This window comes from Uranotaenia lowii, chromosome 3, assembly GCF_029784155.1.
Source record: "Uranotaenia lowii strain MFRU-FL chromosome 3, ASM2978415v1, whole genome shotgun sequence".
NCBI classification, from domain to species: Eukaryota; Metazoa; Arthropoda; class Insecta; order Diptera; family Culicidae; genus Uranotaenia; species Uranotaenia lowii.
The window spans coordinates 159,245,969-159,270,548 of record NC_073693.1 but is presented as its reverse complement, the minus strand read 5'-3'; the positions used below and the strand labels follow the sequence as shown (position 1 = coordinate 159,270,548).

General features: G+C 37.5%; 1 protein-coding gene across 2 annotated transcripts in view; it reads left to right on the top strand.

Moving 5' to 3' along the window:
- The window catches only part of LOC129755136 (uncharacterized), an 824,173-nt gene that overhangs the window by 538,355 nt on the left and 261,238 nt on the right, over window positions 1-24,580 (top strand). For both annotated transcript variants that reach the window (XM_055751488.1, XM_055751489.1), the window contains exon 9: window positions 5,044-5,215. In XM_055751488.1, the coding sequence (XP_055607463.1) occupies window positions 5,044-5,215 (172 nt within the window). The remainder of the gene's footprint in view (window positions 1-5,043; window positions 5,216-24,580) is intronic.

Here is a 24,580-nt window from a genome sequence, read left to right as displayed (position 1 = left end):
CTTCTCGTTATAATCGCGCGGTTAAATTCGGTGAATTGCAACGGTGCAAGGTACATTATACGTGTATGAAACTGCCAAGTTAGGACGTCTTGCTCTTCTCGTTATAAACGCGCGGTAAAATTTCGTGAGTTGAACATGTGCCAAGTGCGTTGAACATGTATGACAGTGCCACGTTAGGACGCTTTGCTTTTCTCGTTTTGAGCGCGCGGTAAAATTCGGTGAGTTGCATCGGTGGCATTGTACGCGTATGACAATACCACGTTAGGACGTATTTGCTCTTAATAAAAACGCGATGTACTCGATAGTGTGCGACGCGACGGTCACTAAATATTTAACTTTGCTTTGATCACATCCCTTCCCAAAGGGAATCCAGATCTTATTTACCTTCCCCACTAACAAACCACCCTTCCTGTGACGACCGTGGAGATTTAGAGGTGTATTCGGTCTCTAGTAGCAACGGAAGTCGAGCTAACAATCCTTCCCTTTCCCCGATGAACCGTAAGGACGTGGCCGGCGCCGTTATTGACCATATAAGATCAGGAACCTTCAAAACGTGTACACAGAAAATGGTAAGCTAATCCCAAGCCCCATTTATTTGGATCTATGTACAATTTTGATGGTTCTTGTCAATCACGGAGTAGCAACTACTGAAATGTACGGTTTATCTAAGCTCAAGCTCAAGCTCTTGTTGAAGTGAAACACAGACTTCATAATCTGTGATGGTGCGATACAACTTTAAATCGTCGGCGTGGAATATTATTTCCAAATCGGTCAGTACGCAAAGGTCGTTCATATAGAGATTAAAAAGCAATGGGCCCAAGTGGCTTCCTTGGGGAACTCCAGAAGGAACGGCGAAAGTTGTGAATTTGATGTGATCCTGTCTGACGAATGCGGTTCTGTCTTGAAGGTATGACTCTAGCCGCATGATCAGCCATTTGGGGAATCCGATATTGTCAAGCATTTTGGATGGATCGGAGACATGGAGAGGTGGATTTCTGCATGACGCAGTTCTTGACTGGTAACGGATGCTTAACGTAGTACCACCATCGGTTTTGACACGTTGCCTCGCCATTCTGCCCAACCGGCGGTGACACAGTTGAGACGCCAGAGCACGTATTGTTCAACTGTCCGAGATTCGAAACGCACTTACATGCCTGCTGCCTGCGGACCAGAAACGACAGCCGACAACATCGAACGGAGGATGTGTGATGATGCCAATACTTGGCGCGTGGTGATGGATGGTTTCACCCGTATCATGTTGGAACCAGCACCAGTCCGCGACCGGTAAAGGGTGACTCCTTCGTCGGGGAGCACTTGAGTAGTGTGCGTTCGATCCTGGCAGTAAAGCATACAAAGATAAGACTATACCTTCTGCGTATGCCGAACTTTTAGGTACGTCGCGCGTCTGTGTGTAGGATACCTCCAACGTAACCATAGCGGAGCATCCGAGTCAAAGGCGCTCTCTGTGACAGAGGCGGTGGGGATAAGACAGGACCTTCTCCGCAGTCGAACTCGTAGGGGGGAGAGTATTCACGTCGCGGAGTACTTTCGGGTATCACCGTCGGGATTCATCTGAGTCGCAATCGTAAAAGTCCCGTAGGAGTCTAGGTTAAGCTGCTCTTGATTCGGCACACGGCGGGCAAAAAGCCTAGCCCCAAAGTTTTCAGCTAAAGGAAGGTGGAATACCGGGTCACGGTAGGAGTAGAATGTCCTTTCGGCCTTCGATTAGTGTGCGTCCGTTCCTAGCAGTAAAGCATACAAAGATAAGACTTTACCTCCTGCGTATGCCGAGCTTTTAGGTACGTCGCAAACTTTGTATAGAATACCTCCATCGCCGAGGAGTATCCGTGTGGATAGGACTTTACTTCCTTCGCAGTCGAACTCGTAGGAGGAAGAGTATTCACGCCGCGGAATACTTTCGGGTAGAGTGACTTCACGTCGCGGGCAGATGAGTAACTCTAGTCGGTGGAGGATGACGTCTTCGCCGGGAATCATCCGAGTAGTTTCGTTAAGCCCCGGGTGTGTACTGTGACAGGCGTGTACAGGATAAGTTGCTCTCGACCGGCACACGGACGGGCAAAGAGGAGAGGGCCACGAGCTAAACCAAGCTGAGCCAAGATCTCGAGTCGTTGGAGGAGAGGTCATTGGTCTCTACCAGAGGTTTCGAACTGAGGCGGAGCGCACGATAGTCGTGGAAACCAAGCGAGCCTCGAGTTACGAGTAAAAGCCGGAGGTCCTTAGTCTTGAATTGTAATATGAGGCAGGATATATATTCTGGAGCAGTACGTATACATGAGTATTGCCGTGGCGCGCTTTGCGCGTGTATGGTCTCCCATGACGGGTATAGCCTTCGTTGCAGGTCCGGATGGGAATTATGGCTCCCAGGTGGACTTAATGGTGTAGGGGTACATAGTATTATGAGTCACCGATTGCACCCATGAACCCAGAATAGCAAACTGGAAAGACGCGGTGGATATAAAGGATTTACCAGCAGGGTGATCAACTAATTAAAAAAGACATTACCGAGAGTACCATGGCTTGTCGTGATAAAAGCATTCTTGATTCCACACCGCTGCTCTTCGACTGTTCCGTCTATAGGCAGTTTCGAGGCTCGGGATTCAAGTTGTTCAACGTATGCTCTTTTCACCTCTGGACTCTCCAACCGGCGGACGTCGTAGCGACACCCGACTTTCTCCTTGTGCCGTTGGACACGTGCAACTCTCCGTCGTATCTCGCCAAGGACGAGGCGATGTTCAGATGTAATGTCTGCGCCTCGTTTGTTCCGGACATCTAGAAGGCTCATTCTGCATTTTTGGCTGATGCAGATGTGGTTAATTTGATTTTCTGTTCGGCCATCTCGGCATACCCAAGTGCTGGTCGCTAGGGGAAGAGCACCATTTTGTTGTTGGCACAAAATTCTACAAACAGCTCTCCGCTCATCTATCCTAGACCATGGCGCCCCATGATGTGCTCAAGATCTTGATTGTCGAAGCCAATTTTTACGTTGAAGTTGCCCAAATGGATTTGTCACCCTTCGTAATTTTCTCAACCACTTTGTCTAATTTCCTGTAGAACTTTTCTTTCTTCTGCAAATCGGCAACGTCAGTTGGCGCATCACACTGGACCATGGTAAAGTTTCTAACTCGTGTTCTGAATCTGGCTTCGATTATTCTTTCGTTTATCGGTTCCCATCTTATAAAGGCCGCATGGGTCTGCGGGCTTAACAGGAAACCAACTCCTCGTTCCTGAGTATCGTTTTCTCTTCGTATGCCAGAAGACTTGCCCGGACTTTGTCTTGTGTTCTCCAGTGTTAGGCCAACGGACTTCGCCCAGTCCCAGAATTTTAAGCTTGAGGTGGCTAGCTTCTCTAGCAAGTTGAGCCAGCTTAGCTGGCTGAGCAAGGGTCAAAACATTCCATGTTCCAATTCTAGTCCGTGTTTTCATGCTAAAAGTCGTTACCAAAGTTCCAATTTCTAGTCTCAGTTTCCGTAACGCTTGATTAATCAGGAGCAGTTAGTTGCTAGCCTAAAGTCCCTTTCCCGCGATGAGGCTGCCATCTTGGTCTTAGCTGGCGGAAAGGCCATATTTATCTCGAAATTCCGGAAAAACCAAACTTATGTTGATACGGTATGATCCGCCGTATGCAACCATGCAAAGATCCTATGGGAGGATCTTTTCGTTAACAACCACATCCTAAGATACCTTCAGCAAAAAGAACGGTTTTTCTGAAGTTTTTTAACCTTTCAACACAGTGAATGGTTAAAAAACAGCAAATTTTTCTTTTATTTTTTTAAAATCAAAATCTTAATTTTTTTAAAGAATTTATAGTTAAAGTAATATTTAAAAAATGAGTTTAGAAATTGACCAAATGTTCCACTCATAGTTGCCAAGTTCCGGACAGCATTAAAGTTTCAAAATGTTTCCAAACTCATTGCCGACTTTTACAACCCATGTGTGTGAAGGACCTCCAAGCTCAGAAAACTCAGAGGGAAAACTTCGTTCCTGGTCCAATCTGATTACGTTTCCATGTCCGGAACAAACGACAAGACAAGTGGAGGTGGTGGAGCATTCAGTCAGTCAGTCAGGACAGGACAGGGGACATGGTCCTCATACGCGATTATCGTCGTCGTTGTCTTGCTTATGGTTGTTGGCTGTTGGGTGGTTTATTTTCGGAAGCTGCTATTAAGGAATTTTGCTCTTTGTCTGGTCTCTGTGGGTTGTGGGTGGATGCATGGTCGTGTGCCCGTTTGACGGGATACAAATTTCCTCTGGGAAATTTCGCCTTAATGCTTTCGCAAGATATCATCATCCAGCGTAGTTGCTGTTATGCGATTTTGAGTGACACAGATTAGTAAAAAGTAATCGGCAAAAAGGGAAATCCCATTCCGGATAGGTTTTTGAGATATAACAATGATAAATACGTTTGAAATGGTTTTTGGTTTCTCTTTCCAGCTTGAGCTAATTCCATATATTCAGGTGGTATAATTAACATTATTATTTTTTGGATGCAATGGTTTTTGGTAGATCAAAGAGAGGATTAGTTTGCGACTTTTTCAAACAAAAAGTCCCTGATATAAAGCCATTTAAGATTCATGATCCCAATACGACATGCCATCAGATATCATAAGAACTTGAAATTCAAAGGAACGTTTTTCTAAATTTGCCTTTTAATATTTGAAAACCCTTCCAGCCATTCATAATTCATACCATACCGAATTTATCCTTCATAAAGATTTCAGTGCCTAGACCGGATTCGGAGAAATCAGAAACAACAAACAGAGAAAATGTATTGTAGATACCTATATAATAATAACCCATCGGACCTGAAACGAGCTTAATGCAATAATACCTCCAATTTTCTTCCATTCGCTTATATTGTTCTTGCTTTCACGCTTCCCTGAACCGGATCGGACGACCGAAACAAAAAAAAAATCCTGTACCTATTGGACCGTATCGTCTCCTACGATGCTGGCGGATTTTTCGGTGAACTTTCTTCCCTCGGGTATACACGCGTACCAATACACACACACGCACACACATTAGCCTTCCACATCTATTCGAACAACACGATTCGGCAGGCGGACGAAATCCTGTCGGTCAAGTACGAAGATGGCCGCTGGTCCAAGCCCTATTACGATTGTGGCGGGGGCAATATCTGGATGCTGACGTACACGGTGCCCTTTTTCGGCTACGAGAATGGAACCTACTTCTTCAAGTGAGTACCTGCTGTCGATGTTTTGTGTATACTTATGTAGTATGTATTTCACTTCCTTTGAACAAAATCTGTATAACAACCCACAACATTATTGGGAGCCCGATTCCCTGATGAGGCCAAAAGGTGGCGCGCGGAAATGATAACTTTCACTGTTTATTACCTCTTGTTTGGGAACGGTTGTACGCCTTAACGTAGGCATCAAATGAAACGAATCAGCTTGTACAGAACAAAGGCCATTAGGGAATATCCACCTTCCACATGGAATCAGATGAGAAAACGAAAAAAAAAAAAATCGACATTTTATGCTACACGGTCAGATTCATAGAAAATTGATCAGTTAGTTAAATCGTTTTCGAAACAAATGCGATTTGTTATTCAATAATCAGTGACGGTTCTCTCGTTTTATTCAACTGGCTTTTCCCTTATGAAAAAAGCAGAAATTAAAAAATAATAATAATATTGCTGACGAAAATGAGAAAAATGACAAAAATGACAAAAATGACAAAAATGACAAAAATGACAAAAATGACAAAAATGACAAAAATGACAAAAATGACAAAAATGAGAAAAATGACAAAAATGACAAAAATGACAAAAATGACAAAAATGACAAAAATGACAAAAATGACAAAAATGACAAAAATGATAAAAATGACAAAAATGACAAAAATGACAAAAATGACAAAAATGACAAAAATGACAAAAATGACAAAAATGACAAAAATGACAAAAATGACAAAAATGACAAAAATGACAAAAATGACAAAAATGACAAAAATGACAAAAATGACAAAAATGACAGAAATGACAAAAATGACAAAAATGACAAAAATGACAAAAATGACAAAAATGACAAAAATGACAAAAATGACAAAAATGACAAAAATGACAAAAATGACAAAAATGACAAAAATGACAAAATGACAAAAATGACAAAAATGACAAAAATGACAAAAATGACAAAAATGACAAAAATGACAAAAATGACAAAACTGACAAAAATGACAAAAATGACAAAAATGACAAAAATGACAAAAATGACAAAAATGACAAAAATGACAAAAATGACAAAAATGACAAAAATGACAAAAATGACAAAAATGACAAAAATGACAAAAATGACAAAAATGACAAAAATGACAAAAATGACAAAAATGACAAAAATGACAAAAATGACAAAAATGACAAAAATGACAAAAATGACAAAAATGACAAAAATGACAATAATGACAATAATGACAAAAATGACAAAAATGACAAAAATGACAAAAATGACAAAAATGACAAAAATGACAAAAATGACAAAAATGACAAAAATGACAAAAATGACAAAAATGACAAAAATGACAAAAATGACAAAAATGACAAAAATGACAAAAATGACAAAAATGACAAAAATGACAAAAATGACAAAAATGACAAAAATGACAAAAATGACAAAAATGACAAAAATGACAAAAATGACAAAAATGACAAAAATGACAAAAATGACAAAAATGACAAAAATGACAAAAATGACAAAAATGACAAAAATGACAAAAATGACAAAAATGACAAAAATGACAAAAATGACAAAAATGACAAAAATGACAAAAATGACAAAAATGACAAAAATGACAAAAATGACAAAAATGACAAAAATGACAAAAATGACAAAAATGACAAAAATGACAAAAATGACAAAAATGACAAAAATGACAAAAATGACAAAAATGACAAAAATGACAAAAATGACAAAAATGACAAAAATGACAAAAATGACAAAAATGACAAAAATGACAAAAATGACAAAAATGACAAAAATGACAAAAATGACAAAAATGACAAAATTGACAAAAATGACAAAAATGAAAAAAATGAAAAAAATGAAAAAAATTACAAAAATGACAAAAATGACAAAAATGATAAAAATGACAAAAATGACAAAAATGACAAAAATGACAGAAATGACAAAAATGACAAAAATGACAAAAATGACAGAAATGACAATAATGACAAAATTGACAAAATTGACAAAAATGACAAAAATGACAAAAATGACAAAAATGACAAAATTGACAAAAATGACAAAAATGAAAAAAATGAAAAAAATGAAAAAAATGAAAAAAATTACAAAAATGACAAAAATGACAAAAATGATAAAAATGACAAAAATGACAAAAATGACAGAAATGACAAAAATGACAAAAATGACAAAAATGACAGAAATGACAAAATTGACAAAATTGACAAAAATGCCAAAAATGACAAAAATGACAAAAATGACAAAAATAACAAAAATGACAAAAATGACAAAAATGACAAAAATGACAAAAATGACAAAAATGACAAAAATGACAAAAATGACAAAAATGACAAAAATGACAAAAATGACAAAAATGACAAAAATGACAAAAATGACAAAAATGACAAAAATGACAAAAATGACAAAAATGACAAAAATGACAAAAATGACAAAAATGACAAAAATGACAAAAATGACAAAAATGACAAAAATGACAAAAATGACAAAAATGACAAAAATGACAAAAATGACAAAAATGACAAAAATGACAAAAATGACAAAAATGACAAAAATGACAAAAATTCCAAAAAAATTGACAAAAATGACAAAAATGACAAAAATGACAAAAATGACAAAAATGACAAAAATGACAAAAATGACAAAAATGACAAAAATGACAAAAATGACAAAAATGACAAAAATGACAAAAATGACAAAAATGACAAAAATGACAAAAATGACAAAACTGACAAAAATGACAAAAATGACAAAAATGACAAAAATGACAAAAATGACAAAAATGACAAAAATGACAAAAATGACAAAAATGACAGAAATGACAAAAATGACAAAAAAAAACAAAAATTACAAAAATTACATAAATTTAAAAATTATAAAAATTACAAAAATTACAAAATTTACAAATATTACAAAAATTACAAAAATTTCAAATATGACAATAATAACAAAAATTACAAAATCTACAAAAATGACAAATATGACAACAATTAACAAACACGGCAAACAGTTCAAATTTAAATAAATTATCGAAATTGAGCATTTAGCTTTTTTAAATAAATGAATCTTGTTGAAAATTAAATCACAACGCAATTTTCAGTGTTGGAAAAATGTTTTCTTTAATTCAATTTTTTTTTATTTAAATCCGATTGGTTTATTCACTCCCCATGGGCGGTAGCTTTTCACTTAAAGTCTGCTTCATTTAATATTGGAACAAATTCTTTTGCTCATTGTGGCGCTCCTAGTGGACGGATTTGGAAACTTTTTTCACCCACGTGTCGGGAAATTCATTACCTTTCACTATGTATTTATCTCATAACACCAAACGATAGCATTTTGTAAACAACCGCCATGGAAGCCGAACGGAGAGATCAAATTGTGCACAGTTTTCTTGAAAATCCATTGTTGTCGGCATCGAAGCTAGCTAAACAGCTTAAAATGCCCAGAAATACCGTATGGCGTGTTATCAAGCAGTACAAGGAAACATTGACGACGGCTCGGAAGCCGCATTCGAAGCGTCGGAGTGGAACTGTCGACCGGAAACTGCATGGGAAAGTCAGCAAGGCCGTCAAGAGGAATCCCAATCTTTCAGACCGCGATTTGGCCAATAAGTTCCAGGTCGCTCACAGTACGGTGCGACGAATTCGTCTCCGGGAAGGAAGAAGGTCATTCCGAGCCAGCAAACAGCCAAATCGGACGCTGAAGCAGAACAATGTGGCCAAAATCCGTGCTCGAAAGCTGTACGACCAAGTGCTGACCAAGTTCGACGGATGTATTCTGATGGACGATGAGACCTACGTGAAGGCGGACTTTGGGCAAATCCCAGGTCAAAAATTTTATTTGGCGACGGCTTGGGGGGATGTACCTGCAAAATTTAAGTTCGTGTTTGCGGATAAATTCGCCCGCAAGTACATGATTTGGCAGGGAATATGCAGTTGTGGACAGAAAACCAAAGTCTTTCTCACTGACAAGACAATGACATCAGAAGTCTACAAAAAAGAGTGCCTACAGAAACGGATTCTGCCGTTTATTCGTGCCCACGACCGTCCAGTAATGTTTTGGCCGGACCTCGCAAGCTGCCATTACAGCAAAACGGTTATGGAATGGTACGCAACGAACGGGGTTAGCGTAATACCGAAGGACCTCAACCCCCCAAACTGCCCCCAGTTCCGGCCGATAGAGAAATACTGGGCAATCACGAAGCGGAGGCTTAAGGCAAGGCTTGTGATATAGCTCAGTTGGCAAGTCAGTTGCTTTCTGAGCCGATGTCCGTGAGTTCGAGCCCAAGAGTAAACATCGATAACAGTTGTACCGGATAAGTTTTTCAACTACTTGTTCGCCAACTTCATCGTTGATATATAAGTCGTGAATGACATAAAGATGTTAAAACGACTATAATCGAAACAAAAAAAAAAAGGCTTAAGGCAAAGGGAAAACTTGTTAAACATGACTCAAATGAAGAACTGGTGGAATCAAATCGCCAAAACGGTGGACGAAAAGGGTGTGCGCCGCCTAATGTGCCGTATTACGGGAAAAGTACGAGAATTTCTTCGAAACAGCAATGAATAATTTTTTAAATTTTTTTTTTATGAAAGAGTAAAGAAAATGCTACATTTGTATGAAAAACAAATTATGAATTCGTTAATAAATGACTGAACTACACGCAATTGTTTGTGTTCCAATATTAAATGAAGCAGACTTTATATTATTTTGTACATTCTTATTTTTTTTGTACTTTCTATATTTTGTTTTAGTTTTTTTCTTATTTTTTTGAAGTTTTTTTTCAAAATTGGTTGTCAAGCCATATATGACTACCCATTACATTAGGGATAGCTATTTGTCATCTTATACTTTTCAAATTTGCAAACCGATGAAGTACCTATTTCTCAATGAGTAATTTGGTAATTTGAATCAGAATTTTTGGCAACACTGTTTTGTTACTATCAACCATGTTGAAGTAGTCTTGTTTAACCGTTTGAATATGTAAACATTTGTGCTGTCGTCATCATCGCCATCCTATTGTTCTCGGCAATCATCAAATGCGAATTGAACATAGCAAGAGGAACCAAAACAAATTGTGGTTTGGTTCTGCTCGTGACAGCAGAAATCTTCAGATTGAAGCCAAACGTCGTTCTGCTGGAGGAACCGATAAAAAACCTTAAGTTTCAAAACCTCCCCTCAATTCTTAAATTGAGAATGCTGAACTGTTTCGCGTGTCTCGCCCTTGGTAACGCCTTCGTGAACGCATCAGCTGGCTGATCCTCAGCAGAGATGTGTCTCAAAGAAAGCTGATAGCTTCTTATCATTTCCTAGATGAATGCATACTTCACGTCCAGATGCTTAATCCGCTGATGGATCCGTGCCTCTTCCAGGTACTGAATGCAAGGATGTTGTCCTCCATTAACGTGAAAGGAGTGTTAACTACAAACCTCCCTTGACTGCAGGGCAAAGGGCTCCTATCTCAGCTTCGGTTGATAATTAACAGACTGCTCGTCTACTGACGTTTCGTTGACCACGAAAATAGATTTCCAAAGTTCATGTATGTATGTATGTAGTTCCTGTCATAGTCTAATACAGAGCTTCGGTCATTGGAATTGATTACAAAGTCTGCATATGCACATATATCCAATAAGTGATGCCGGTTTCGCGATTCTGTGTAATACCAACATCGTATCGGTCGTACTTCGGAGGTATCGCAGAATACGCTTCAGGCCTTGCCAGCGCCTATCTGCTGGTCTGGCCTGGTACTTGCTCAGTAAGCTAACCGCAGCAAAGATATTTGATCTTTGAGATGTCGTCAGGTATTGTAGTTAACCAATCAATTCTTTGAACGGCTGTTCGCTGATAACCTCACCATCGTTCAGTTTAATTCAGCGAACGTTCGTGACGAGCAGTTTGAAACAGGTTTACGATCAGCCATACCAAATCGCTGCAGAACCTTCTCGACGTATCCTGCTTGCGAAATCTCGATCATACTCTTGGTGGAGTCTCGTTTGATGGAAAGCCTTGACCTCCAGAAAGAGTTTCATCTGGAATAGCGTTCTTAGCTCGGGCTTGGTCCAGATAACGTACATGAAACGTCTTTTCCGGCGATCAGGATATCATCCACGTACAGAATAAGTGTGAGTCCTGGCTTGCAGGACCGGTAAACGTAACAGTCACTCCACTCTTCAATGGATAGAAACCAAGCTTTCTTATCTCGTCGTCGAATCGCTGGTTCCCAGCACGACCCGCTTACTTCAAGCCGTAGAGGCTTTTCCTCAATCGAACGACCTTCGATTGGCTGACGTTATCAGTTGGCAATGGTAGAAGGTTTCCTCTTCTAAATTTCCATTTAGGAATGCAGTTTTGACGTCCATCTGATGAACGACTCTTTCAAATTCGTTCACAAACGCTTAGACGATCCGTAAGCTCTCCACATCTTGTCGACCGGAGCGTTTCCCAGTAGTCCAATCCTGGTCATTGGGAACACCCTTCCGCGAATAATCGAGCCTTGTAGCGACAATCGTCCTTCACGGTGAACACCCACTTTGACAAGATGGGTTTCCTGTGACACGGAGGTAAGCTGGTCGCTTTCAAAGTCTTGATCTCCTTCCCTTGTAATCTTCTTCTCTCGCTGTGATCGTCAACAACCTCAACGTTACCCACTTTGTGATCGGGATCAGCAGGCACATCGGCTAATCGCTCAGATGTGTTTTCTGTTGCTGGCGCATCGGCTGAATTCTCGAATGTGTTTTCGGGTGCATGAGGAGCATCGTCTAGCTGCTCGAATGTGTATTTTTGTTCTGACTCATGCACATCGGCCAACCGCTCAAATGTGACGGCCTCAGGTGGGTCCTCGACAGGCTTCTCAATGCCCTTCTCTGGCGCAGCACCGCCACGCATTGGCTCAAAAACAATGGTTTCATCGAACACCACGTTTTGCGTTGAATCCGGTATCCGTTATTCTCGTAACCCATGAATATCAGACGTTTCGGTTTCGAATCGAGCTCACCAACAAAGCTCCTCAAGGAAAAGCGTTTCAGAATCTGTGGGTACGCTGGACAACCGAATACGCGCAGGATGTTCAGCTTTGACTTCCGACCGAATCACATCTCGAAACGTGTTTTTTTGACCACAATACCTCTTGATGGTGATCTGTTTGTGAGGTATGCATTGCACAAAACAGATTCGCACCACAACGTCTTCGACAATCCGCTACCATGGATCATCGCTCTAACCTTCTCCATCAGTGTACGTCGTACGATTGGCTCGGCCGTTGACGCCATTCTGCTGCGGAGTATACCGGACCGTAAATATCATCTAAGTTCCTTTATCAAAAAATGCCTTTGAAATTCGTTCCTGACGTATTCACGCCCGTTGTCGCATCTGACCCAAGTATGCGGTTGCGATAGCCTTGTACAGCTTGAAGTGGTCGAACAACGCGTTCTTGTGTTTGAGCAGATAGGCGGTGATGAAGTCGGTGTAGTCCTCAATGAACGTGACGAAATATCGGAATCCGTCAAACGTCGGCACCTCCATATACCTACACACGTCCGAGTGCACAAGCTCTAATGGTCTACCCGACCTAGGCAGCGTTGTGAACGTTGTGAAAATTTTTGGCTGCTTGTCTACCTGCCATACAGCTTTCGCAGACAGCTTGTTTCACCACCTTGGCTGGAATATGGCAGTTACCCTCTATCATATTGTCACGGACTATTCGCTGCAACGCTCCAGAGCCAAGATGTCACATTACCATTGCTTGACTGCTGGCTGCCTTCCTAGTAAGGCTTTCCATTTAAATTTAGGGCTCCAAAACATATCCAAGCAGTTCAGGTCGTTCAGGAGTTTTCCTTAGGCGAAAACCTTCCCCCGAAAACTCGAACTGCACTTGTTTCCGAGAAAAGTAACTCTTTTCCCGTTCTTGGTGCACTTTCTAACCGAAATCAGGTGTTCGTCTAGTTCCGGAATTAGAAGTACATTTGACAGTATTATACGCTGCCTGGTCTCAGCCCTGGTTGGTCCCTCTGAGCTGGTTTGTTCTTCTAGGCTGGCTTATCTCGGCGCTGACTGGTCCCTCTGGCTGATGGCTGGTGGCTGCTCCACTTGCTAACCGCAAGTTAAATATTTGAGAGTACCCCACTCGAAATAACTCGTATTTCCGTAATCCAGACCTGTCTGGGCCCATAACCCCTTGAAAAATAAGTTACAGCCAGGGCTTGGAATCACCGAAAGGAAAGAATGAAATTGGAATTTCCTTTTCTTCGTCTCACTTCAACTATTCTCATTTTTAAGGAGCTCCTTTTCATACTCGAATGAAAGTTTATCTACACACACTCACTGCTCGGGTGAAAGAGAGAGAGTCAAAAGTCAGCAGAAGAGAATTTCAGATTTGAACCGCCCGCAATCAGCGTCTCCAGTTTCGACATCCAACGAAACGTTCAATGCAGCAAAACAGGCAGCAAATAGCATACACACACACACACAGCTCCTGTGTGTTACAACGCAGGTTTCAGTGCGGGTTTCAAGTCCTTATATGAGCGATAGCTATTTATCACTTTCCACTTCCAAATTCTCTATCCGGGAAAGAACTCACTTCTACTCACAATCTCTGGTAACACTGTTGTGTTACCATGAACCTAGTTTTAGTTGTTTCGCTTGACTGTGTGATGATGTTAACATTTGGACTGTCATCATCACCACCATCACGCTCCTTTATTAAAACTCAAAATTAAGTAATTTTGGTTCAAAACAGCACTTCAGTGGCAGCCCTCAACTTTGAGTAAGACTGGGCAATCGCAAAATTATGTTCTGAAAGACATACTCAATACTAAGTTTGGCAGCCGAACTAAAATTTATCCTTTTTTACGAGGGTTGTTTATTTTCAGGGAATTAAAGGATGGTTAAAATATTTTGTACCCGGATGTTGCTGTTCCGGTACATTGCATTGCAATTACAGAGCGGTGGAAAGTTTTGACATTCCCGGTCAAACAAAACTTCCGGATGTTACTTCCCACGGGAAGTAAATAACATCCAGAAGTTCCCGGACATTCCAAGCCGCTCACCATATGATGGCAATGACGGACAGATTTTCATGCTGAAACGGTGGACATTCCATTATGACGTTCTTTCATATAGTCTTCCGGTAATTGTTCCGAAGTGACAAAATTTATCGACGTGTTCGTTGGTTGCTGTACCGGTTCGAAGTGAACTCGCTAAGTGTTTTCAGTTCAATAAAGAGAGTTCAATTTTTAGTTCATAAGATCGAACTCAGCTTTGCTCCCTCGCCGAAGGAAAAAAAGGGATAAATTATGAGTTCGCAGTTCGAACTCCGTTTTGAACCATCGCAAGGAGGAAAAAGAGGTACTCAACTTTAAGTTCATAGAATCGAACTATATGTTGAACCACGGTCATACTTAATTTTGGTTTAAAAAAAAGAGCGTGATCCTATTGCTCCGCAATCATCAATTGCGAATTGGACATAGCAAGAGGAACCAAAACCAGGGCTAGAAGCGACCATGCGGTAAAAAAGTAGGGCAAAATAGTTACTTTGAAGTGAAATTAGGGTAAAATTAGTGACCAGATCAAGACGGAAACTAACTAAAAAATGACATAAAAAAACTAAAATAATACGCTTTAAAGACAATTCTGTTAATGGAAAAACGTTTTTTGGAAGGCTCTTGGCCTTACTAATAGAAAAATAATATGTTGGACGAAAGAGGAACATTTTAAATTTAGATAATTTAGATAATTTAAGAATAGCGGACGCAGAATCCTAAAGTTCTAAAGAAACAATGGGAGGGAACCAAAAGTTCGTTCTGTAAAGACTAGGACAACTAAGCCCGACAAGAACTTCGAGTTTATCCGTTTTCTTTGAAAAAAAACCACAAATTTTGAAAATTCATTCTATAGTGTATACACCATCAGATTTTTTTCAATGTCACTAAAACAGTTGAAAAAGTCTATTATTGTATTAAAAAAAGTTTAAAGAATTTACTTGAAATTGAGTTAAGATTTACATTTATCTACAGAAATTTCATTTCATGAAAGAGTCATGAAATTAAAAATTGGGAGGTCCTCTAGAAAAAGTGGCAAAACAATGATAGAGGATTGAAAAAAGATAAAGGACAAAATGTTGACAGAAGATTGGCAATGACTTAAAGAAGCTTATCGAAAAATTGACTTAAGATGATTATAATACAAAAAAGGCTAAAAAATTTTACGAGACTAATTTTCAAGGTAGAATATAATTTTTCAAATTTAAACTAATTCAAAGAGAATTTACTTACAAAAATGGAACATTTTCAAAGAGATACACTGCAGACTTTATTGCATGATTCACATATATATCATTAGAAAGATTTACTAGAAAAAAAAGATGTTCAAAAATCAAGGAATTTAAAAAAAATATTCATAAATGATTTAACACGAAAATTTCTTTAAAAAATTAACAGATCCAAAAAACACCTTAGAAATCTTGTATCCATCCAAGAAACACCTATTCGAATATTGCAGAAAATATATCAGTAAACCTCTTAAAAGGTACAACAATTACTGAAAGTTATCGAAAATTTCAAAAAAGGTTTGAAAGCTATGCATATCTACCAATCTTTCAAATGATTCGAAAATATCTAGAAATAAGGGAACTTAGAAATGAAATATCTGATATTTTTGATTCAATTGAGTCACTTTTTACAAGTTTGCCTTCCATTCAATACAACCAAGAGCATTGAAAGCATGGAATGTTCCCTGCCATGTGATTTAGTGCACTGTACATATTTTTATTGATTTTTTTTTTTAATTCAGTTGAGAATTATTTTTAACAAATTCAAGCTTTAAAAGTTATAACACTTCGAATCTTGGTTAAACATGTTGTAATAGTGTCACTTTTGGAAATATTTTTTCTTGACACGAATTCCAAAACTTTGGTAGAGTGACTTAAATAAACAAAAAAAACTACATATTTTTTTCAGGCGAAAAGCTATTTTCGTTTGAATTCCAATTGTCTTCCATATAATGTTTAAGTGTAAGCGATATATCAAAGCAAAACAAAACAATAATCTTCCTTACTGAATCTGAGCCATTTTCTCAATTTAGGTCGTGTGAATTCCCACAGGACTCGAAAGAAAAGGAACCCGTCAAATAAATAATAAACGAATAACCTAATAATAAACTAATGAATACATACCACTTGTTGTGAAACAATATAATGTATTTAATAATGAGTAGAAAAAAAATGCTCAGAAAGGAAATGATATAAAAAGAAGGGACTTTAGGGACCAAATTTCAATAAAAGTAACTTTTGAGTGACCAGTCTGAAAAAAGTGACAAAGTTACTAAAAAGTGACCAACTTCTAGCCCTGCAAAACAAACAATATTTTGTTCTGCTCATAGCAACATAAATCTTTAAGCCGGAGCTGAGCGTCTTTCTGTCGGATAAATCGATAGGAAACCGTAAAGCCTCGTCCACACTCGGCAACTTGAAGTGCGATTTCGGTTGATGAGACTTGTTTATATTAACATTTTGGTTGCTGAAAGTCTCCCATACTTGTCGGGAGACTTGAGACATGCATCTCTTCGTCTAATCTAAAATATAAACATAAACCAGTCTCAGCAATCGAAATCGCAGTTAAAGTTGCCGAATGAGGTCCAGCTTAAGTTTCAACAAATCTTATACCTTTTCAAAAGTTCCTGGCAATCGATTGAAGTTTGAAACATTTGAATCATTTTGAGCAAAGTATAGTTTGTTTGATTTTTCGTGAAAACAGGAAATATTTTTAATTCAATATAAGTCCCTATGGAATCTCTTTGTTCCTGAATCTTCCTGTAATGTAAAGTACTATCCATTTTTTTATAAGATTCTCGGCTTAAACGAATGCATAATTACAAGATTTCGAGGTTACAAAAGCATAAACAGGTAATGTGGACAACCTCGTTTCTTCAAACTCCGTTCTAGCTTCAGATGCAAAATTTGAAATCAGTTTAAATTGTATTTTTGTGCCGTTTGAACGCAGATTTATTAAATAGCTTAGCTTAGCTTAGCTTGGTTGACTACTCACATCCACCTTAAATCGTCAAATCCAAAATGCTTTCATAATATAATAAAGATGTATGAGTAAAAACAAAAGGTTTTCAAACTTGGTATTTTGAATTAAGTATTACAATGAAGGCTTATCTGTTCTAAGAACAATAAATTATAGCATTTTGAACTCCACGATCGCTGGCGTGGCTCAGTAGAACTAGTTCCACATCGCCAATGGTTGCTACTCCGTGATTGACCGAGGCCATCAATTTTGTTCAAAGGTCAAAAGAATGGTACCTGGTATTGGCAGTACATTCACAATGCCCAAAACTGATGCTCTCTCTTTGATTATCAATAACGGCGCCGGCCACGTCCTAGTAGTCAAAAGATAGTTTAGAAAAGAGAGAAAAGGATGACAGAACAATATTGTGCTTTAGGACCGAGGTCACCTCTGCATCCTAGCAAAAAAAAATGTTGTTGGAAATATGGGTGAAAGGATATGATCAGGAGGCACTTTTGACTAGTGCGATCAACTAAACCTAATAACTCTTTTATAATTTAATGTTTATTCTTAGTAAAACTATATAATTTACAGTTGAGTCTAGATTCTGCTTTAAATAATTGATCATTTCATCGAAACCTGCTACTTCTGTAACTATGAATGCAAATCTCACAGAAGGAAACCATAAAATAAAACATATTTTTATTTTAAATTAAAAGGTTCAAGATATTTGGTACTTATTTTAATAAGACCAACAAATGTTTCAAGTTATTTCAATAAATAAGGGACATATTTATAGACTCAAGAATGATTGGCATGTTTTTAAGAAAAATTAATAAAACGAATTCTAAAGTTCATCTTTAAAAAGCAAATAATCGATGAATAAACTGGTTTGTATCAACAACTTATTGCGCAACAACATTAAGAAACATAAAAAAACGCCTAAGATATTATCTCTTGTGTTCAAGAAACACCGAAAAATTTCTATTGACTATACTTTTTTACTTGAGTGAAAAATTGGAACAACCTCTCTTGAAAATAGTTCTGGTTAGTATTCTACTAGCTAGTATTTAGTAAACTTGAACACAAAGTAAAGCTTTTATTGGTACTTCCGCTATTTATTTATCATCATATTTATTCAAACATAACGTCAAAAAATGTTGTGACCGCCTAGATATCAATCTGTGACTAGAGGAATTTCTGAAAACTAATATGAAAAACTGAAAGAGAAGCTTCATTTGTACTACTATATATTTGGCCAGATTTTTCCTAATTATTACTCTACCTTTCCTATTTCGAGGTATTTTGGCCAAGAATTTATAGAATTTGCTTACCATTTTATCTGACAACAATTTACGCTAGATGTACTTGAAGCGAAGAACAATGTTTAATAAACCTTGATCAAAATATAAAATTCAGGACTTGATAGTTAACTGAAATACATACATACATATGTATCTAATTGAGAAAACTTAGACATGGAAACAGATAGAAATTGTTAATTCAATTTTCTGAAGAAATAAATCTTAAATTCAAACATGTAAAACTGACTTCTTTTCAGTTTTATATTTAAAATAGAAACTTTAATTTGGAACCAATTTATTAAAACTAATAGCATCTCTATTAATAAAGTTGTTGCTCCCCTTACAAATAAACTTTAAAAATAATGTATTTTAAGCGACAAATTAATTTCAACCGTTTCTCAAAAAAACTTATGGTGATTAGAATCGTTCTGAAAATCTGGCAACTCAGTGAATACGTTGCCCTGTTTCAACTTTCATCTGAACGAAACTATTACTGTATTTGTTTTCTCCACTCGTGGAGTGTTCCACCGTACCCGATAAAAACAAACACAAATCCTCGCCAGTGTATTGCTACCTCGCTCACTCACACGCTCTCTCGCAACACTGGCAAAATTATCGGTGGGCCACCGTCCGTAAGCAGAACTCCGACAGATCAAAACCAGTGCAACACCGTCCGAATAAACAAACAGTTTGACAGCACCTAGTGGTGCACCAGTGCAACACTAGTGCAACACTCGGCATAAACAAATACGGTATATGTTGGAGTCTCCGTAACTTTGCACTTTTATAAACGTTCGTATTCGGGACACGAACCACAATCTGCCAATAATCCCGAATCAAGCTTAGACCACTGTGGATATATTACCACTTAACAATAAGGAATTTACCAACAAAAACCATTTAAAGTACGAGTTTAAATGGTCGAACGATAAATTAATAATTATCTTTAGACTAATAATTCCAATAAATTTTTCATCATTAAAAAACAATTTTGTGACGTTGCGAAAAAAATAGAATGAGATGTCACACTAGCGCCACTTTGCATATGAACTTATGTGGAATTAATTGGAACCTTATTGGGCTTGAGAAGTAGCGAATCGTTCCTTTCAACTTGTACCCGAACTTGCGTAAAAGCTTTAACACAACTCAACGAAGAAATTTTTCGAGCCTCGCCCCGTAAATGACAATTTTCCAAAACGATTTGGTATCTAATCATAATAATCGATAGAACTGAATTTGCTAATTAAATAGATTAAAAAAAAAAAATAAACTTATCTTGAATCTCTCCTCTCAAACCAGTTGGCATGGCCCATTCTGTCACGGCTTCAGTTGGTTGGGCCCCCGGGAGGGCGTAGTACGAGCCCCATACTACGCAGTTCCTTCAGAAAATAAAATGCTTCTCATGGAAAATCACGCATAAATATCACTTTCACAAGACCGGATATTCCACGAAAACGTTGCACGAACGTTGAGTTCCATTTTCGGAATCATATTTTAAAAACTTCACCGGAAACATACGAAAAACTTTAAAATATACAAGGACCGAAACATGAGCAACCTCCATTCGGAAGCAGCGTTGCCAAAACTCCTCATCAAGAAAAAAAATTACATTTGATAATTAACAAGCCAAATGAAAACCCCGTTTGAACGCAGATTTATTAAATAATCGAAAAAAAAATTAAACAGTTTACGGTCGGTGACAAAATTTAGTAACCAGGAGTAATTTCTATCATCATTTAGCTTACTTGCCTTATCGAATGAATGTTTAATGATTTAATTTACACTTATTCAATCCTTTAAGGCAGGGGTGAGCAACCTTTTGAACCAACGGGCCGGCACCAACGGCAATCTTCGTGGTGTTCGAAAAATATTTATATTCTTAATAACAACATATTATGGACAAAAATAAAAAAAAACAAGAATGAAAAGTTTGAAGGGAAATTCAACACCATTTTTTTTAAGCAAAAAACCGACAATACCAGCCGAAATTGATCAGGTATATATCTTAGTCTTAATTACTTTTTTTTTTTAATTTATTTGAATAATAATTTTTTTTTATGCTGTTCTTTCCAAAAAGAGACATTATTTGGTTTTTTTTTAACAAAAATAATTTTTTTTAACAAAAATGATTTTTTTTTTGGGGCCTTTGTATTGTTCATAAAAAATTTGAACCGTTTTCTGAAAAAAAAAATCACTTCAATGTCTTCTGGAGCTATACCACAATGATAAATTACAGTGAAAAAACATATTTTTTTTTGGAAATCCCTATCTTTCAAGCGTTAGATTTTTTACCTTTATTGACTGATATTCCTTTTTTCTTAACGTTTCTTGAAATTTTTCCAAAATTTGAATTTTTCTCTAAGATCTTTTTTCCGCTACAAACGAAGAAAAGCCTGTTTAGTACTTAAAAGTCCGTTTGAGATTACACGCTGGGAAAAGTTGTCAAAATTACAAAAGAAGCACATTTCGTGAAAGTTCCAGTTCTCAATCGTGATTTCTTGAATCCCAGGTAAACTTCTCCGCTTGCTTAAAAAAACACCATCAATAACCTGAGCGGCTGCAAATAGTCGTCTTAGACCTTTTTAGTCAAATCACCGATTCTTTTTTTTCGAAAACTCATGTCATGTCGATAAGAAACGCATGTCAATCATCAATCCGAACGGAAATAGTTATTTTGGTATTAATTTCTTTGCCAGTATTTTAGAAACGGATTTAGAAATGCCTGTGATCATCTCTACCCTTATATTTTTTATGTTTCTTCTTCCGCCCGGTTTCATGTATTTTGAATTTTAAAGTGCTAATTGAATAATAGTAAAAAAAAATAATTGGAATAAAAAAAACCAATCATATTTTTTGCAAATTAGTAAAATTACACTTTTGCTTTATAAAACACAATGAATGCTCAAATCGCTTTTAAAAAAAGTTAATCATTTGAACAATTGTGCATTAGACTGCCCCAAATTTGTATGGGAAATTCAAAACCTGTGAAATGATATGCGCTGCAGGCTGAAATTGATCCTGGTCCTAGTACAAGATCTCATGCCAAATTTGGGCCAGATCGGATCACGGGAAGGGGTCGCTCAACTAGCCTGAAGTTTGTATGGGATTTCGAGACATTTTGTTCGGGAGAAACATGAAAAACCAGTTTTTCATCAATAACTGTGGTTCCCGTCGGCCGATTTCTTTTTTCTTAAAGCCTAAACTATGAAAAATATTTCATCCGAAGACTGCATTTCAATTAGAGTTAAGATAAGAAAGTTATAAGGCTTCAAAAATGGGCTAACTTTTTTAAGGATGGTATTCATCACTGTTAATGAGTCGAGGCCGTCGAACATATTGACGCCTTATAACAGTGCTGAATACCACCGTTAAAAAAGTTAGCCCATTTTTGAAGCTTAATAACTTTTTTTAACTTAACTCTTATCGAAATGCAGTCTTCGGATGAAATATTTTTTATAGTTTAGGCTTTAAGAAAACCCGTTTTTGAAAGAAATCAGCAGACGGAAACCAAAGTTAGTGATGACAAACTGGTTTTTCATGTTTCTCCCGAACAAAATGTCTCAAAATCCCATACAAACTTCAGGCTTGTTGAGCGACCCCTTCCCGTGATCCGATCTGGCCCAAATTTGGCATGAGATGTTGTACTAGGCCAAGGATCAATTTTAGCCTGCAGCGCATAACTTTTTCAAAAGTCGGGTCATTTGGGGCACTCTATTGTGCATATTTGATCAAGTTACTGGCATACATTTATTAAAGGTTAAGTATGGACTAGTATTTTATAATAATTTAAATCTACCGAGTAAAAAAGTCGAAAAAAAATTGAAAAAAGCTTCGCGGGCCGCACAAGAACATGTCGAGGGCCGCGCGTTGAGGAGTGGAAATTTGAAAAATTGCTAAATCATGTGTAAAAATTGCTATGTCTAAATTAAAGCGCTAATCGCTTACGGAAAATAGAAAAAAAGATACTAAGAAGACATTATCAAACATAATGTGGATAAGAAAAGAGGTGCTGAAAAGGGCAATGCTCTTATAAGAAGCAGTCGATTTTTTTCAATATTTCGATACAACTCTGGTCCGATGGCTCCGACATTTCACGATCACAATTAGTTTATTAATTGGAAAAACAGGAGAAAGGCATATTTTTTACTTCGCTAATTTATAATCAATCAATGTTCAGTTCTTTGTTCCAGAGAGCTTCTTGTTCTGTACAATTCAATTTTATCATCTTTTCCAAGACCTACATATGCTTGAAAAATATTTCTGCATAAACCCAGTGTTCAGGGGACGAAAAAACCCCTGATACAAGCACACTGATGCTAAAAGCATAAACCTGATTTTATACATTTTGGTAGAACTTTACAAAATTCAAGCGACTATCAATGGCACACTAGAGTTGACTAAGATCTTTTAATTGGCTCGGTGACTTTCGGTATGTCAGTGAATTTTTGATGCATATTGTTTCAAAAATTATAATTAGGTAGATTATTTCAATAAATAACTACACTCTCTGGAGCCACTTATTGAAAGTGGCTCCAGGGTACAACTCATTAAAATCGTCTAAGATAGCTTCGCTACACATAAAATTGTTGAAACATACGTCCGGGTGTCTCAAACAATCATATTTTTCTAAAACATTACCAGCTCATTCAACTGGAACAATTAACGATTACGATGATTCGGTGAAATTTCCTGTTTATCAAATCAGTAATCTAATCTAAATACACAACCAACAATTCCGTGCAACAGAGGACCAAAACAACCGCAAAATACAATTCCCGCTACCCAGACGAGAAAAAAACACCATCAAACCGAATATTGTTGTTCTGATCTTATCTGCATAGAGATGAAAGATTCTAGCCCAGGAAATACTGGAGGGACGGCCAGGAAATTTGTTCAACATTGCGGTAATTTCCCCTCTCGACGATTGGCAGCGTCAAACAGTTCCCAAAAACGTCCGCCCCTTCGAGGGGGGCCATCAAGCAAGACGTTATTAATTGGACGACCGACGACGTTGCTATTTTTCGATTCTTGGAAGTAAACTTTTCCCCGAGGATATCCATCATGCTAACTAAGTGAGGAGCACCCAGAAGACGTGCCAAAATAAGGTTTCGAAGGGTGGCTGCACGTGCTGATACCTTCTGCTATACAAGTATCCTACTAGTTGCTGAATCACACTTCTTTAGGACGACGACGACGTCCACAAAGGGACAGACTCGATGGCACATTATTGTCATTCTTCCGGTTGACACCCTTGGCGAGTGTGCCCGTTTGTGAATGTGTATTTGTGTATATGCGAACAACACAGAAGGTCAAATCAACAGGGACCGAATAAATTTGCAAAAGACCAAATGAAGAATTTATTGGTGAGTTTCGTTTGATCCAACTTTTCTCTGAAGAAGGACCCCAGGTACGGTACAAAATGTTGCTGAAACGAAACAACTGTTGCCAGATCAAAGGACCTTTGAACTTATGTTTAAAATTAGACCCTTAAATTTTTCATTTTCCTAAATTATTAATCAGTGGTGCTCCTTGTGGTGACGAAGGGACATGTGTAGAATTTATCAATTTGGATATTCTGATGCTGATTTTGATGCGATATTTTAAACATCTATTAAACGTCAGTCTGACATTTTTTCTGATACATCGACGAGTTTCTTAAAAAAAATACGGCTCAAACAATTTCGTTACATTGGCGGTGAGTGGTTGAACATAAATTTGCGTTTTATACTCCCTTAAAAGTTCTGTTGTAGGCATAAATTGAGAATTGAAAGGTTTTTGAATCATAAGTTCAAATCAAATTTCGTTAAATAAGTATGCATATTTACAACCTTTTTGTAAAATAATTATTTTCAGTTTGATGGTGGTTCCAGAGAGTACTTTTGAATGATTTCCTCAAACAACGTGTTTGATCATGTAATGATGAAATCCAGAAATGTGTTCAAAAATTGAAAATTAACTATCGACCTGGTCAGCCACAATGGCTCAATAAGAGTTTAAATACTTCCAATGAAACAAGGCCGTGCCTAGGGGGGTTTAG